Here is a 15,974-nt window from a genome sequence, read left to right as displayed (position 1 = left end):
TCAGGGCTGAGGAAAATGTCCCATTTAGAAACATAAAGCTGCAAGCACCTGAGAAGCATCTCTTCCCCTAATTCTTGCTTTACTCCTAAATAATTCTGTCTGGAGAAACACAGAAGAGCTCCTCCTGATGTTTGCTGGCTGCTTCAGCACAGCATTAGTTTGGAACACATCTGAACATCTGATCTTTTTGCCCAGCTGTGGCTGCAACACAGTCACCGAACAACCAGACAGATAACTTCCCCCCAGCTCCCAGCAAAAGAGACTTACGGAGTCCTCCCCACCGGAAACAGCCGCAGTGATTTTGTCTATAGCTATGCTGACTCCGACAGCCGAAGGCACCGGTCCGACCGCCTGTGGCCCCCTGAACTGCGGAATCTGAAGAGACAAAGCCAAGTGCAAGACCCAAACAGGCAGCACTGCAAAGCCCAGCAATGTTTGTCCTTTCAAACAGCTGATTCATGAGAAGAGAGCTGCTCACGTACCAGGTGATCGTATCTGCCTCCTGCTGCCAGGATCTCGGGCACAGTTCTCTGCCTCCGCTTGATGTAGGCGATGAACTGGAAGATGATGCCGTTGTGCTGCTGGATCTTGTACACCAGCCCCAGGTTGATGGAGACCTGCCAAAGGCAGATGAATGTGTGCAGGACCTTTACCACCACCACCAGCTGACAGAATTCATTTCCTATGAGCAGTAGGGACTGCTCTCCATAGGGAAGTATGCCCCAAGTAGGGAAGCCACACCAAAACAGTGTTCATCCCCAGACAGCTCAACACACAGCTGTGGAAATGCTGCTCTAATCTTAAAGCATCCCAGAGACCTAGAGCACAAAACTCAAACAGCAAGCCTCAGGGTGGATGGAGAAGGGGAGGCCTTTACTAGGAATCAGCTGTCTGTGTTTTTAAAATATTCATAGTTTGCTTCAGAAAACCAAAAACCTTTAGGCAATGCCTCCAAGCTTGGCTGGAAAATCCAATCAAGCCTGTGTGTTACTAGACAGAAATGCAGTCAGAGACTTCTGACCAGAAGAGGCCTTCTTCTGAAATGCCTTTTAAAACCCACAACTGCCACAAGTCACTGCCAGCATTATTACTGGCTAGCAAAAGACACTTTGATGTGCTTTTAAGATTCTGAAACCTCATTGCATTGCTTTCTGTCGAGTTCCAAGGCCCAGCAGCCTACAAAATCCATTAATTTATTAGCAGGGTATTTTACAAACCTGGAGCTTGATTCCAAGTTGCTTTAAGAGATGGATGATCTCCTCCAAATCCTTCATGCCATGCTTCAGCAGCTGAGTGACACCTGGCTTTTGTTTGATCATGGAGTTTAAGAATGGGAACACATTGCTGGCCTCTCCCTTCTGCTCAATGAACCTGTACAGGCGAGAAAGCTACACCACAAGAATCAAATTAGCAACACACTACTGCCAGCACTCAGCTCAGCTCACACCTGAGGAAATGAAACAGTTTTTTATCTGCTGGGAGTAAACTAGCTGCCTTTTTTGGCTTGATTTGCCTAGCAGCCTGGTTTTGCCCAGTGCCTTCAGGAAAAGGAATGGACAAGTCTCATCCAGGTGTCCAGGAGAGAATCTCAGCTCCTTCTACACTTCCATCAACACTTGCTGACAGTTTGGTTTCAGCTTTTCTCAGTCTGCTTCACTAGACACCACTGTACACTGTTCCATTCACCCTTTGTCTCCACAGTCTGAAAAGCACATTTCAAAGAAGAAACTTGGACAGTTGCAATGCTGCCTTCCAGAGAGAGCAGAGAACACACCCAGACCACTCCAGGAGATGGAGCTGCTTCGAACAGCAGATGGAACAGTTTATTTTCCTTATTCTGGTTGATGAAACTGCAGAGGAGGTAAAATATTCCTGGCATATGACAAGTTACAGGGCAATTCACACTGCATGGGAATTACTTACACTGTTTGATGCAAGAGAGAGATTGCAGAATTTGGCTTCTACTTCTCTTCTAGTCAGCTTTTCAGTCTGCAAGAGAAATAGACCCAAATGTGTTCAACAAGTAACAAACAGCAGTAAACAAATGACTGCTGCTGGGAAGAAGGAAAACACAGCTTGCCAGCACACCTCAGTAACCTTTGCTCTTACAGACTTCAGCAATACTGCAAAAGAACAAACCCAAACTTTCCACCCATCCTGTAGCAAGGTCACATTGAGCTTGGTTGCAAGAACAACTACAAGCACAAAAATCTCAACTCTGCCCCAAAGCTCTTCTGCAGGGATGCCAAACTGTTTGTGTAAATGAATAACCAACAGAAAGAATAAAATGGAAATACATCAAGAAGGCATTTTGAAGGGACTGAAACACTACCTGTGTGATTCACATGAATTTCACACAGCTCCTCTGCTTCTCAGGCAGCAAAGAGCACACATGCTAAAGTTCTTACTGAGTGACTTGCCAGTTCTAATCATCCAGGGGAATAATTCTCTCCTAAATGCACATTTAGAACTCATAACATCCCAGAAGGAATTAACTGTACAGCCCAAAGACAGGCAGCATTTTTCTGTACCACGAGGGTACTCCTGCTCGTGCTGGCCGTGAGCTGTTACTCACTCCTGAGGTAGCTCCACAGGACAGGATGCTCTACAGTGATGATTACAGAGATCAGACCAATAACTAAATATCTTACCACAGCATCATACAGAATGATGTAGACTTGATTGAGCTTATCCTCTGGTATTCCACAGTGCAGAAGTATGGCTTTCAGTATGGCAGTGTGGTTCAAATAAATACTGTAATTCCTTTCCTGAAAAAGGGTACAGAAAAAAGGGGGGGGGGGGGGGAACAAAATGAAAAAGGTTTTACTGGCTTCCCATTTTGCTAAAGATAAAAAAATTCCTAACCCTTTAACAATAGCTCAAAGCTAACTCCACATCTCTCCTTCCACCACCTGACCTTTCATCCGTTACTAGACTGGCCAGGCCTGTCCCCCTCTGCAATAACCCTTGCTGGAGCAGATGTCATTTCCATGTCACTGTAGGGATTCAATTAACATTTCCTTTGCACACAAACCTGTGCTTCCCTTGAAGCTTGCCCAGCAGCCAGCTCTGTTTAAATGGCAGTGTTAGAATACATAGAATACATAGAATAAACCAGGTTGGAAGAGACCTTCAAGATCATCGCGTCCAACCCATCAACCAATCCAACACCACCCAAACAACTAACCCACGGCACCAAGCACCCCAGCAAGTCTCCTCCTGAACACCTCCAGTGATGGCGACTCCACCACCTCCCCAGGCAGCCCATTCCAATGGGCAATCACTCTTGCTGTATAGAACTTCTTCCTAACATCCAGCCTGAACCTCCCCTGGCGCAGCCTGAGACTGTGTCCTCTTGTTCTGGTACTGCTTGCCTGGGAGAAGAGACCAACATCCGTCTGTCTACAACCTCCCTTCAGGTAGTTGTAGAGAGCAATAAGGTCACCCCTGAGTCTCCTCTTCTCCAGGCTAAGCAACCCCAGCTCCCTCAGCCTCTCCTCGTAGGGCTGTGTTCCAAACCCCTCACCAACTTTGTTGCTCTTCTCTGGACTCGTTCCAGCAAGTCAACCTCCTTCCTAAACTGAGGGGCCCAGAACTGGACACAGGACTCCAGGTGTGGCCTAACCAGTGCAGTGTACAGGGGCAGAATGACCTCCCTGCTCCTGCTGGCCACACTGTTCCTGATGCAGGCCAGGATGCCATTGGCCCTCTTAGCTGCCTGGGCACACTGCAGGCTCATGTTCAGCCTACCGTCGACCAGCACCCCCAGGTCCCTCTCTGCCTGGCTGCTCTCAGCCACTCTGACCCCAGCCTGTAGCTCTGCATGGGGTTGTTGTGGCCAATGTGCAGAACCTGGCACTTGGATGTGTTCAATCTCATGCCCTTGGACTCTGCCCATCTGCCCAGCCTGTCGAGGTCCCTCTGCAGAGCCTCTCTGCCCTCCAGCAGATCAACTCCTGCGCCCAGCTTGGTGTCATCTGCAAATTTACTGATGATGGACTCGATGCCCTCATCCAGATCATCAATAAAGATGTTGAAGAGCATGGGGCCCAGCACTGATCCCTGGGGCACACCACTAGTGCCTGGAAAAACAAGGTCACAGTGTGTCTGGCAGTTAGTTATGAATGACATTCCCAAAAGGTCAATGCATTTTCATATCTTCATTATTAAACTGTGTGTCAAAACAGAGTGTAATTTCAGCAAGGTCACAGGTAACTCCTAATGGAGAGGGAATGGTCAATATGCTGCCAATCAAAGGGAGTTCAGCAGACTGGAGAAATGGGTTGCAAAAAGCTGATGAATTTCAACGTATGCAAAGACCTTCACATATCAGTAGGGGCTAGGGGCGGAGTGCCGGAAAAAAACAGCTTTAAATAAAGATATGAGATAAAGATATGAGATAATAACCCCACATACTAGAACTCATTTTTCAGTACATTAAGAGATTCATTCTTCATAGAATACAGCTGTTCTGCAGCTGTCAACCAACATGCACAGTGCTGCCCTTCTCCAGCTTACAGGAGCCTCCCTTTTTAAACACACTACACGGAAGGTTTACTTAGATTAAAGTTTCAGGATGGAAAAGAGCAAAGGGCATGATTAGAGAACCTGCCTGTAGCACTGAAAACTCCTGAATGATCTCTGAAATGGCATAAATTGTTTCTGCTACAGGCAGGAAGCTGTTTCCAGTCGAGGTAATGATGTCAAATGCACACTCCAGGAGCTCTTTGGGATGGCAGCGGTCTAGCTTCCGAGGTCTGAACACTCGCTCTATGCAGTACCTGAAGGAAACATTGGAGAACAAACTGGCATCTTCAGGGGCCACTCTCATGAAGCAGGTGTGCAAAACATCATCTCTGTCCCTTACCTTTTCAAGTTGGAGATGTTATTTCTAGCTACGAATCTTGCAAAAGGAATCTGAAATGGATAAGAGACATTGCTGAAGCTAACTGTTCAGCCTGATGGGCTCTGGACCTGCAGGTGAACCACTGCTCTGCAGCAACCTTTGTGCCTCAGTGCATGTGCAACACAGCCACAACAAAGTCAGATTAACCTGGCACCCCTGCTGCAAGTCATGAACACACACAGCCCACCACCAAGAGGGACAGTTCCTAATGCCCCGATGCCAAACGCCCCTGAACCGACTACGAGCACACCACAACGGACAAGCAGGTGATTTGCTGCTTCCATAAAGGTATAAAGATGCATTTGTTCATACATCTGTGGTGAGCACATTTCCCAAGCCAAGGAATTCCAACAGAAAGGTCAGCTCTGAAGATCCTGCACAAACCCTTCAGTGTGAATCATCCTGTACAGCTTGGCATTAGAAATGCAAAGGAAGGGTGAGTCAAACTGACCTCCAATTAGGGAAATAGAAGTCAGGCTCTTTAACCACCAACAATCAAAAAGTAGAACCTGAAGCATGGAGGTGTTAAATGAAGGGCAAGGCAATCAGGAAGCATTGCATATGATTGGGCATTAGTGATGGAGGGAGCCCAGACAGTCAGATCTGAACTGTGCAAATGCCTCTCAGGAGCAGAATGATCGTGGACAACAGCTGCCTGAGGAACACAAAACTGGACAGCCTGTTACCCACATGCTCTATAAAGACATACACACAAGAGAGGGATGGGACCAGCAGTGACTTCTATCACATTTGTAATAGGGCATTTTTTCCACCTATGTTTAAAAAAATGAAGTGGGGAGGGGGAGGAAAATGAAAAGGCAAATGAAAAAGCAAACACAAGTCAGTTTGTTCCCTCTGTCACCAGGGCTCCAGCTGCCCACATCAGCAGAGCACCGTGGAATACAAGAACAATGAGAGATGTACAGCTTCAGCCCAAACTGGTGAACCAAAGGGGCCCACAAAGATCAGAGCAGCCCTGGAGCCCAGCCCTGCCTGCAGAGCTGTGCCACTCACTCTGAGGTCATAAGGAAGCATCACCAGCATCCCACTGTGATCCATGAAGTAGGAGACCTCGTTGTGTTCATAGAGTTTCTTGTTCCTGGGCATCAGCAGTGGGGTGTGCAGCTTGATGGCTCCTGCACAAACCAACACAGCATTGTTATCTCCTTTGCTGGGAGCAGCATCTGCTTTCTACAAGCTCATGCCAACCTTGCAGGGCATGATCATCTCAGCCAATACCCTTTAAAAATGACATCATTCCAGGTGTCCTCCACAAACTTTCCTCTCCCACCCTTTAGAGAAAGCCATCAACCAAGCTTTGATGTTCTACCTGGCACACTTCCTGGCCTCAGCAGGCAGCCCACAGAGAAACAGATGGAAGCTGGCAGTTCCACAGCCCCAGCACAACCCTCAGCTTGCTCCCCCTCTTTAAAGCCCACCTCTCACAACAGGCTGCACACAAAGCAGAGTGACTCCACAGATACACCAGCAGCACTGCCGTGGTCTGCAGGCACTTCCACAGAGAACAGATGTTGTTCAGACATGGTGCATCCTATGTCTCAAAAACATACTAGAGGTGTTCAAGGCTCACTCTGAAGCCTCGTGGCCACCCTTTCTGTCCTGAAATCTTCTGCATGAATCCAGTCTCTGCTGTATTCACAGTACCAGCTCTGAGCACTGAGAAACACCTGGCTGTCTCAAGCTCCGCTGCGTCTCAGGCAGCTCTCAGGGCAGCTTCACTCACATCTCACATAAACATTTGCATTAGGAAAGCACCCCCAGACAGGAGGGAATGCTTCTAACTGCTCTGGACAGCAGGTACAATCCAATGGGAAAAAACAGATAGCCAAATGCTGCCTTTTTTCCCAGAAGAAAGAAAACAGTCTCTAAAATGCTGACAAACACTTCCCAAAGGCTGTCAGACTTTACACGGGGGCAGGAGAACTTCTCCTTACTTGACTTGGCATTTCTGTTTCTCTTTCTTTTGTACTGCCAAACCCTGATCATCCTTCATCAGATTACATTAGGAAATCTCCACTTTCTCTTATAATATAGAGCAGTAGCTACGAAATGGTGTAACATACCATAGTGTACCATAACACAAACCAACGTAACACAAACTAGCACCACTCAGACTGGCACAATGAACACCTAGAAATTCACAGGGCTTGCAGCACTCCAAATGTGACAAAGTGTGCACACATTTCCTTCCTCTTTTAAAAGCTAATTTGAAGCAGTCACTGTTCCTCTGACTGGAGAGAGCCCTGGAGAGCAAAACCATCAAGGCCTACATGACAGCAGCCCAGGCCCAGGAAGCTCCTGATCAGCGAAGCACTGCTAGGAGCAGTGACTCTGGAAGCACCAGCATGCAACTTCTCACTTCCAGCCAGAATGGGACTGGGCTCTCTTCAGGGAGGCTGCTGTGCCCATGGAGCTTGGCCTTTCCCTTACATCAGATCTCGCTTTCACAGAACACTCCCTACCCCTACAGGTTCATCCAGACTCAGCAGACCCCCCCACATCCACCCATCTGATGATACAGTTAAGATTTTCACTGCAGACAATCTAAACCTGCAGTTTAAGTGCAATGGCTGTTACTGGGATGCCAAAGTGCCAGCACTAAGCAATGTGAAAGTCCCAGTGCTATGCAAACATGGGGGCATCCCTTCTGCCTCCTGTGCCAGCAGTGACCCCCCCACACTCTGCCCAGCAACAGAAGAATGACTTTTGGAAGCACACCCACCGTGTCTCTTAAATATCCGGCTGACAATCTCACAAACATGCTGCTGTATCTTGGCTGCCCAGACAGAAAAACTACCCTGGAACCATCACAAACAAGAAGCACAAATATAATTCACATGCCATGGACACTGTGCAGCACAGGCAATAAGCATTCTGCTACAGCCCTCTGTGACCACGGCAGTGCTCACACCGTGCAGACAGCCACAGCTCTAGGGGGCTGCAGCTCCTGCACTGAGGCACCTCACACTCCTTCAGTCACAGAGGGCACCCAGGCCAGGCTTCCTGGCTGGGCTCAGCAATGCTGTGTCCAGAGGAGCAGGGAGGGGATTGTCCCCTGGGACTCAGCTCTGGGGAAGCCACAGCTGGAGTATTGAGTCCAGTTTGGGGCACCTCAATCCAAGAGAGATGTGGAGGTGCTGGAGCCAGGGCAGAGCAGGGCAAGGAAGATGGGAAGGGCCTGGGGAATAAATCTGATGGAGAGCAGCTGAAGGAGCTGGGGATGGTTAGTGTGGAGAAGAGGAGGCTGAGGGAGACCTCACTGCTGTCTACAGCTACCTGAAAGGAGGTTGTGGAGAGGCTGCTGCTGGTCTCTTCTCACAGGGAATTAGTGACAGAACAAGAGGGAATGGCCTCAAGCTGCCCCTGGGCAGGTTTAGACTGGACAGCAGTAAACATTTTGTGAGGGCAAGAGTGGTCAGGGCTTGGAATGTGCTGCCCAGGGAGGTGGTAGAGTCCCCAAGCCTGGCTGTGTTTCAAGGTGGTTTGGATGTGGTGCTTGGGGCTGTGGTTTAGGGGTGAGCCTTGCAGAGTAGGGCTCTGGGTTGGGCTGGGTGATCCTGAAGGTCTCTTCTAAACTGAATGTTTCTGTGATTCTGAGAAGGGTGAGGAACCAAGAGGGATGACTTTGACTGGCACCATTAGAAAGGGGAGGAAGCAGTCAGAGACAACACTGCTGGCAATCAGATGCTTGGCAGAGCTCCAGAGTGAAAGCAGCAATCACCTGGACATACCCTTAAAGCTTTGGCTGCTGTAATCAAACACTGCTGGCTCCTCCACTGAAGAGTGAACCTAAGGTTCCAGGGGCAGTGTGGCTATTCAAGAACACCAGGTACAGGCTGCAGCCCTAAGTGGGAGCTAACATGAAGATTACCCTGAAGACACAATGCAGCTCTCTCAAACATGCCAGTTTACCTGCAGGAACGTTTTTTCAACTCCAACACAGGAAATCTCATCCCCAGACATCCCCTAACACCGACAAACCTTCAGCATATCACTGTCATAGGTGTAGTCTATAGCTGGAGAGATACGCTGGGAAAAGATCTGACTCATCATGGTCCTGTAGGCCTTGCCATCCACGTTTGCCAAGGTGTGGTGCAGCACCTCATGGAGCTCAGACTCCTCCATTTGTGGGGGTGGAAGATGTTCACTTTTTAACAGCTCCACAGCTGTGGGTCGTGCTGCAGGGTCGTGGTTCAGGAGCCAGGTAATAACTGTTCTCTACAAATCCAAGCAAAGGTTCACAGTGCAGAAAGATCTTCTTCAGCAGCAGTGCTTACAACTAACTTCTAGCTTAAAAACATGGTGAGACTCTGCAGGGCAGCTGAACCTCTGCAGCTGATATTCTCTGCTTACTAAGCTCCACAGACCTTTGATTGGGTTGTTACTATCTGAACACAAACAGTACCACAAATGTGCCTCCTGGGACACCATAATAGCCAGTGCCCTTTGCTGTCCTAGGTTAGGCTGGCTCTGCTGGCTCTGCTGTCCTAGGTTAGGCTGGCTCAGCTGTTCTAGGTTAGGCTGGCTCTGCTGTCTCTATCACCAAAGTTAAGAGAAGGCAGAACCAAGTGAGCAATACAAAGACATGAGAGTTACAGGTGTTAGCTAGGGGGGAGCCCTCCTGCCATGTTTATTGCACTGCACAGGATGGGAGCATTTCTCTGGTGCCAGTGAGAGGCAGCCTGCTGCTTCAGAGGCAGCAGCCAGGAAGCTAACAGTCAGCAAGAGAGCCCAACAGCACCAGGACAAAGTTATCTGGGTGAGCAGAGAAGCTGACGCTGCTGCTTCTCACTTCATGTCTTTGCCATGGAGGCACCCAGAGCAGCTCCTGGCAGCTCTGCTCAGACTCAGCCTGCACACCTGTTTCTGTTCTGAGATTCCCCACAGAGGTTTAAGAGTCAAACAACAGAGCTGCCATGTGTCAGAGCCCTGACAGGCTGAACCTTCCCTCAGAGCTCCATACATGGGAGTGAACTCTGCATTTCTCTGCCTGTGCTCTGGGGGGGAGTCTATTTCCATCCCAGCTCTGTCCATTGTGTTGAGATCTTTTTTCCTTACATGGATTTGATGCCACCAGATCAGATCATGGCATCAGAATTTGTCAGAGATTACTAATTCAGAATTCAGTGGGAAAATGCTAATCAATGGGTTTGTGACAGGGCAGACTGTTGGAAATGTCTTCAAAATTACCTGCTTGGCATGCTTGACTTCATCAAAGTCTTTAGGAAAGACAGTGGTGGGCTAGAAAGACAAAAACACATTTGCACTGTGACAGCCAGCAGAGCTTGCTGAGAGTGTTGAAATCTGCAGAACTGGGGGCTGAGAAACTCAGCATTTTTACTGCAGTGGGGAAAAGAACCCAAACAAGCAAACAGCAACCCCCAGGTGACAAATGCAGTTCCCAGAGCTGAAAGGGGAGGCACTGGAATGCTCCTCTGGGTACCACCCAGAACCACAAGCAAGGCTCCTGAGGGACACCCATGGGGGCTAACCCTTGGGTGTGCCAGGGCCAGGATGTCTTTGCTGGATCGTTACACTGGGGGTGTTCTGCACCCTAGGAATTAATTTCACAGGCAGAACACTAATTGATGGCAACCCCATGTGGGAGCCCACAGTGCATCAGGGCATGGCAGGACCAGCTCCAGTTTTATTCTTCACTTTTCATTACCTATTTTACAAACACTTCTATTTTAAGCACTCCCTGTGGAAACATTTCTGCTATGTTTGCATCCTTTTGCCTCTCTTGGACTATTTGCTGCTGCTGCAGTTGCTGTCTGTGTACTCACCAGTCTGAGCTGACCAAGAACAAAGATCCTTTCTGATGCAGTGCTCATGGGGTGGTAAGACATTTCAAAGAATATGATTCCCAGGCTGAACAGGTCCACTTTCTACGGGGAAAAAACATTGAAACTTCAATCTAACACCTGTGGAGGCTCTGCAGGAGATGCCAGAAGGGAAAGAAAACATCTTGGATGGATGTCACAGCACACCACAGCTGGAGAGAGGGGAGGAGCTTGGTGTGGCTTTGTTTTGCTGTTGCTTTTTAAAAACGATCACAATCCTCTAAGAGCTGCTGCAAGTCAGTGCCACCACAGCACTGCCAGGACATAAAGGACTCCCACTTTGGAAACACCCTTGTCTTGGCATACAAAGAGCATTGCCTGGTGGGAACGTGCACCCCACCTCCCAGAATCACAGCCTAGGAGCCCAGGAGAGCAATGCATACTCTGATGATGACATTCCCCCTTAACTGAGGCTGCAAGGCTTCTAGCCTACTCATTTATAAAGGTCCTCCAGATTACCAGCAGTCTGAAGTCACTTGCACCTAGTCATGGCCACAGCACAGGCAGACATTTGCCCACATCCTTCTACTCTTGATGTCCTCTCAAAGGGAGTATTTCTCACTCCCTTGCTTCCTACAGCAGTCCCACCACACCCTGCTCCACCTTGAACTCACCTTTGTTAGGCAGGAATGACCTAACTTGGCCATGGTACCTTAGATCTCATACTACCTTGGCATCAAGTCCTCTCCAGGCATACCTGATTGTAGGTAGACTTGGTGCTTCCTTGGACCTCTGGGCTGACATAGAGCGCGGTGCCAACCATCCCTGTCAAGTTACCTGCATGGCAAAGGGCACAGGGCTAGGTTCAAGGAACTGGGTGAGAAATGCAGTAGCAAAGGCAGGGAAACAACTCATGTGGAATGCTGTCCTGATTGAGAGACCCAGCCAACAACAGTTTACCAAACAGGGAGCTTTTACCAGAACAGAGAGTGAGGTTTTACCACCACAAGCACCTGTGTCTGTCTACAGCAGCTGAACTGATCTGTTGCTGTACAGAGCTGTAGGCCAGTACCCAAACTACACAACCCAATGCCACTTCCGTTACACTCATGGCACACTTGGTACTCAAAACACCAACATGCAGCCTGTCAGAGTTGTCAAAAACCCAACCAACCAAAATCCCTCAAGTCTTGAAATTGTCCTGTGGAAGCAAGAGACCAGAAGTGGGGGTGGAACAGACACGGAGGATCTCTGCACACCTGCCCCTGAGAGCAGCAGCGAGCTGGGGCAGAAGGCTGGCAGTGGCAGCCGACTGCCTTTCAGCTAACAGCCAAAGCTGTCAGATGCTAGGTAAGAGACCTACCCCAAAGTGGGGTGGGGTGGTGGGGCTGGCCCCCAGTGACAAAGGCTTTCTCTTCAGAGAGTGAATGGAATTTGCACACAGTATACAAGAGTGCAGAAGTGTTTGCTGAAAACAATGCAGAACAAGCTACTGTGTAAACTAACCTGATGGGTCAGACACAGCAGAACTATCTGAGTGATTTTCCTCTTGTTTAGAGACCACCTGAAATGGGGAAAACAGAAAAAGCCTTGAAAGGCTTCTGTTGGTGTTTCTGGCTGCTTTGGTTGAAGTCCAGAAGCTTAGAAACTATAAAGCTGATGGCATTCACCACATGAAGCCCAAGGAGCACCACGTTTGTGTTTCACTTTTGTCTTTCATGTTCTTTCAACACCACATTCAGGCTTTCCTTCATTCACTTCCAGCTGTACTCACTGCATTTGCTGGATGATCTGTAGCTAGACCAAAATCACCAATCTTGACATGATCTCCTGAATCTAAAAAAATGTTCACAGGCTTCAGGTCTCTGTGGATCATTCCCTGTTACAGCAGGAGAGAAGAGAACATGAAACAATCAATGCAATCCAAAACAAAGCTCTTTAAACCAGACTGGAAAATCGTGGTGGGTACTTCATCACCGTGGCAGCCCTACTGCAGGCGCTCACTGGTAATTAATTTGGAAGACCACATGTGTAGCCCAGAAGCTAAAACAGTTCTCAGTGCTATTGAGTTTTTAAAGGTGGTCACATTTTTGTGATACAGGGAAAAATCTGAAGTAGTTCATGATGACCATGAATAAAATATTCTAACCCCACGGAGCTGATTAATAACAGAAGGGGCAAAGAATGAATCTTACTAAAAATGCCCCCAGATGGACAGAATCTGAGGAGTCCCCTGCAGAAGAAAAGGCATGACTGTGCCTGTTATGGACAGGTCCCAGTGTGCCACCTACCCACCTTCTCGTGGATGTAAGCTAAGCCATCCAAGATCTCTCTGAAAAGCCTCCAGAGCCGACTGGTGTCCTCACACAGCCCCTGGTCAATGGTGTCCCTCAGCGTGCTCTTCTCACAGTACTCCATCTTCATCCATGTGTGTGGAGGGGACAGAAGGAGAGACAGCAGCTTGGTCACGACAAGAGACCATCAGAAACCTCTACCTGTGTGCACTGGAGTGCCTGGGCCTGCCACACAGGGCTCAGGAGCTAGCAACACCAGAACATTCAGCTGGCTGGAGTTTTCCACACATTCGCTCCTGGGTCCTCGCCCATGTTCTGCCTTGCAGGGCAGCACTTCCCCAGCAGTGCTAAAGCAGACTGAAACCACCAAGCCACGGTGGTTGGTGGTTTGGCTTAAACACTTTGGCTTAAAGTGTGTTTAAGCCAAACTTGAAACAGTCTCTGACTTTATTTTGCTTGGTGTTTTAAGTGCTTATACTATGAATATACAAAGCACCTGTGAACAAGCTTGTTGTATCTACTTGTATCTTCCCTCCAGATGAGCTCTGGCAAGAAGTGTGTGACACAATGACACAGCACTCAGCTAGGAGAGATGACTACTCCTAACACGAAGATGTTGTCAGTAGTGAAGCCTTTGAAGAGCAGGGAAAAGTCCTCACAGCTGTGAAATGCAGCCTCCCCTCTGGGAGAGAACCCAGAACATGCTGGGCACGAGTGCCACAAGCAAGCTCAGGGACACCAGCTACAGCATTAGGGGGTGGGATGGTTACTCTGAACAAGTAACAGGCACGAGGCAAAACACCTCTTTGGAAGCCATGGGCTCCAAAGGCTGGCTGGCTGGGGTGCTGTAAGACTAGGTCAGAAGCTGCCAGCTTTTACTTGCACACAAGCAATGAGCAATCGCACTGCAAACCACAGTGCTACAGAACTTTGCTCTCTGCAGGCACAGATGCAGAGCCTTGGAAGGCACAAGCAGCCACGTGTGCTGCCTGGTCACCTCCACCAGCCAAGCCCTTCAGAAAACACATCAACACTGACCTGAGCCTCCTGTGCATTCTCTAAAGACCTTTACTGTTCTCAAGCAAGGCAGCCAATACCCTCTGCAGGCCCAAATACCCAGAGCTGCCTTCTCTGCAAACACAAGCAGGCTGGTACCTGGATGTACAGGTAGTGCACTGTCTGGATGACTGCTGTCCTGTCCTCTCCTCCATGGCTGCTCTTCTCGTTGTCTTCTTCATCCTTTAGCACAACAAAAGCAACACCACATAAACCAGAGGAAGGTTGGGTTTATGCATACTATCTTTTACTGATGAGAACGTCAGCGATGGATGAGGGAACACTGAGGAAGAGCCAACAGGTCAAGTCATGGCTCCAGGGCTGGTGCCATCGACAGGCCTTTGGGTTCTACAATCATGGCTTGGTTTACAAGGCACCAGAGCTGAAAACAACTTATGGGACACACTTGTCCCAGAGGGGGAAAAGGATCCTGGGGCAGGAATTGGCAGGGCTCATTGATAGGGCTTTAAACTAGATTTGAAGGGGGAAGGGGTTAATAGACTTCTGCTGGCCTGTGACAAACAGAGGGGCAGCTCACCAGAGGCAGAGGGATGGAGAGCTGGTGAGGGTCCTCAGCTTGCTGCCCTGAGGCAAGCCACGAATGATGCACCAGGACACTCTGGAAACCAAGGGGAACTGGCACCAGAGGAGGACAGGGCCAGCCCAGCTGAAGTGCTTCTATGCGAATGCACACAGCCTGGGCAGCAAACAGGATGAGCTAAAGGCACTGTGGTGCTGGGGTGCCATAACATAGTGGTTGTTACTGACACTTGGTGGGATGATTCCCATGACTGGAATGTAGGGATAGACGGGTATAAGCTCTTTAGGAAGGATAGGCAGGGAAGGAGAGGAGGAGGTGTTGCCCTGTATGTCAATAACCAGCTGGAATCAGTGGAGCTCCACCTGGGGAGGGATGATGAGCTGCTTGAGAGTGTATGGGTTAAAATCAAAGGCAAGACAGGGGAAGGAGATATTACTGTGGGGGTCTCCTATAGGCCACCTGACCAGCAGAACCAAGCAGATGAGGCCCTCCACAGGCAAATAGAAGCAGCTTCCAGGTCACAAGCCCTGGTCCTCGTGGATGATTTCAACCACCCTGGCATCTGCTGGAGGGACAACACAGCAAGGCACCAGCAGCCCAGGATGTTCCTGGACTGCATAGAAGAGAACTTCCTCCTCCAAATGGTAGAGGAACCAACAAGAAAAGGTGCTATGCTGGACCTTATTCTCACCAACAGGGAAGGGCTGGTAACCAATGTGAGGCTCAGAGACAGCCTGGGCTGCAGTGACCTTGAAGCAGTTGCATTTAATCTCCTCAGGGCAATCAGGAGGAAGTATTCTCAGCTCACAACCCCAGACTTTAGGCGTGCAGACTTTGATTGCCGCAGGGATCTGACAGCCAAAGTGTCATGGGACAAAGCCCTGGAGGGAAGAGGGACCCAGGACAGCTGGTCAGTATTCAAGGACCACCTCCTCTGTGTCCAGGAGCAATGTATACCAACAAAGAGAAAAGCAGGAAAGAATGCTAGGAGGCCTGCCTGGATGAGCAAGGAGCTGCTGGACACACTGTCACTTAAAAGGAAGCTCTACAGGCAGTGGAGGGAAGGACAGCTAGAGAAGGGGGGATATAAGGAAGCTGCCCAAGCAGCAAGAGACCTGGGTAGGAAAGCTAAAGCAGAGTTTGAATTGAATCTAGCCAGGGAGGTTAAAGGGAACACTAAGAACTTCTACAGGTATATGAATGGCAAGAAGAAGCCTAGGGGAGGTGTGGGCCCCCTCAGAAAGGAAACTGGTGACATGGTCACAAGGGACGTGGAAAAGGCTGAGGTTCTCAAGGACTTCTTTACCTCAGGCTTCACTGCCAGGGCCTCCAGCCACACTCCTGAGTCATGGAAGACAATGGCAGGGACGGGG

The 15,974-nt window shown here is 49.1% G+C and overlaps 1 protein-coding gene across 1 annotated transcript in view; it reads right to left on the bottom strand.

The window, feature by feature from the left end:
- The window catches only part of EIF2AK4 (eukaryotic translation initiation factor 2 alpha kinase 4), a 39,441-nt gene that overhangs the window by 9,864 nt on the left and 13,603 nt on the right, over nt 1–15,974 (bottom strand). The window contains exons 14-30 of the mRNA XM_054162133.1: nt 14,160–14,243; nt 13,006–13,128; nt 12,485–12,589; nt 12,217–12,274; nt 11,468–11,547; nt 10,714–10,815; nt 10,118–10,168; nt 8,909–9,145; nt 7,650–7,725; nt 5,921–6,042; nt 4,868–4,917; nt 4,613–4,781; nt 2,652–2,768; nt 1,924–1,989; nt 1,218–1,388; nt 483–617; nt 268–375 (exon numbers count right to left, since the gene is read on the bottom strand). Of these exons, the coding sequence (XP_054018108.1) occupies nt 268–375; nt 483–617; nt 1,218–1,388; nt 1,924–1,989; nt 2,652–2,768; nt 4,613–4,781; nt 4,868–4,917; nt 5,921–6,042; nt 7,650–7,725; nt 8,909–9,145; nt 10,118–10,168; nt 10,714–10,815; nt 11,468–11,547; nt 12,217–12,274; nt 12,485–12,589; nt 13,006–13,128; nt 14,160–14,243 (1,854 nt within the window). The remainder of the gene's footprint in view (nt 1–267; nt 376–482; nt 618–1,217; nt 1,389–1,923; nt 1,990–2,651; nt 2,769–4,612; nt 4,782–4,867; nt 4,918–5,920; nt 6,043–7,649; nt 7,726–8,908; nt 9,146–10,117; nt 10,169–10,713; nt 10,816–11,467; nt 11,548–12,216; nt 12,275–12,484; nt 12,590–13,005; nt 13,129–14,159; nt 14,244–15,974) is intronic.

Source organism: Dryobates pubescens, chromosome 5 (assembly GCF_014839835.1).
Source record: "Dryobates pubescens isolate bDryPub1 chromosome 5, bDryPub1.pri, whole genome shotgun sequence".
In the NCBI taxonomy this organism is placed as follows: Eukaryota; Metazoa; Chordata; class Aves; order Piciformes; family Picidae; genus Dryobates; species Dryobates pubescens.
This window is presented reverse-complemented; position numbering and strand designations above follow the sequence as displayed.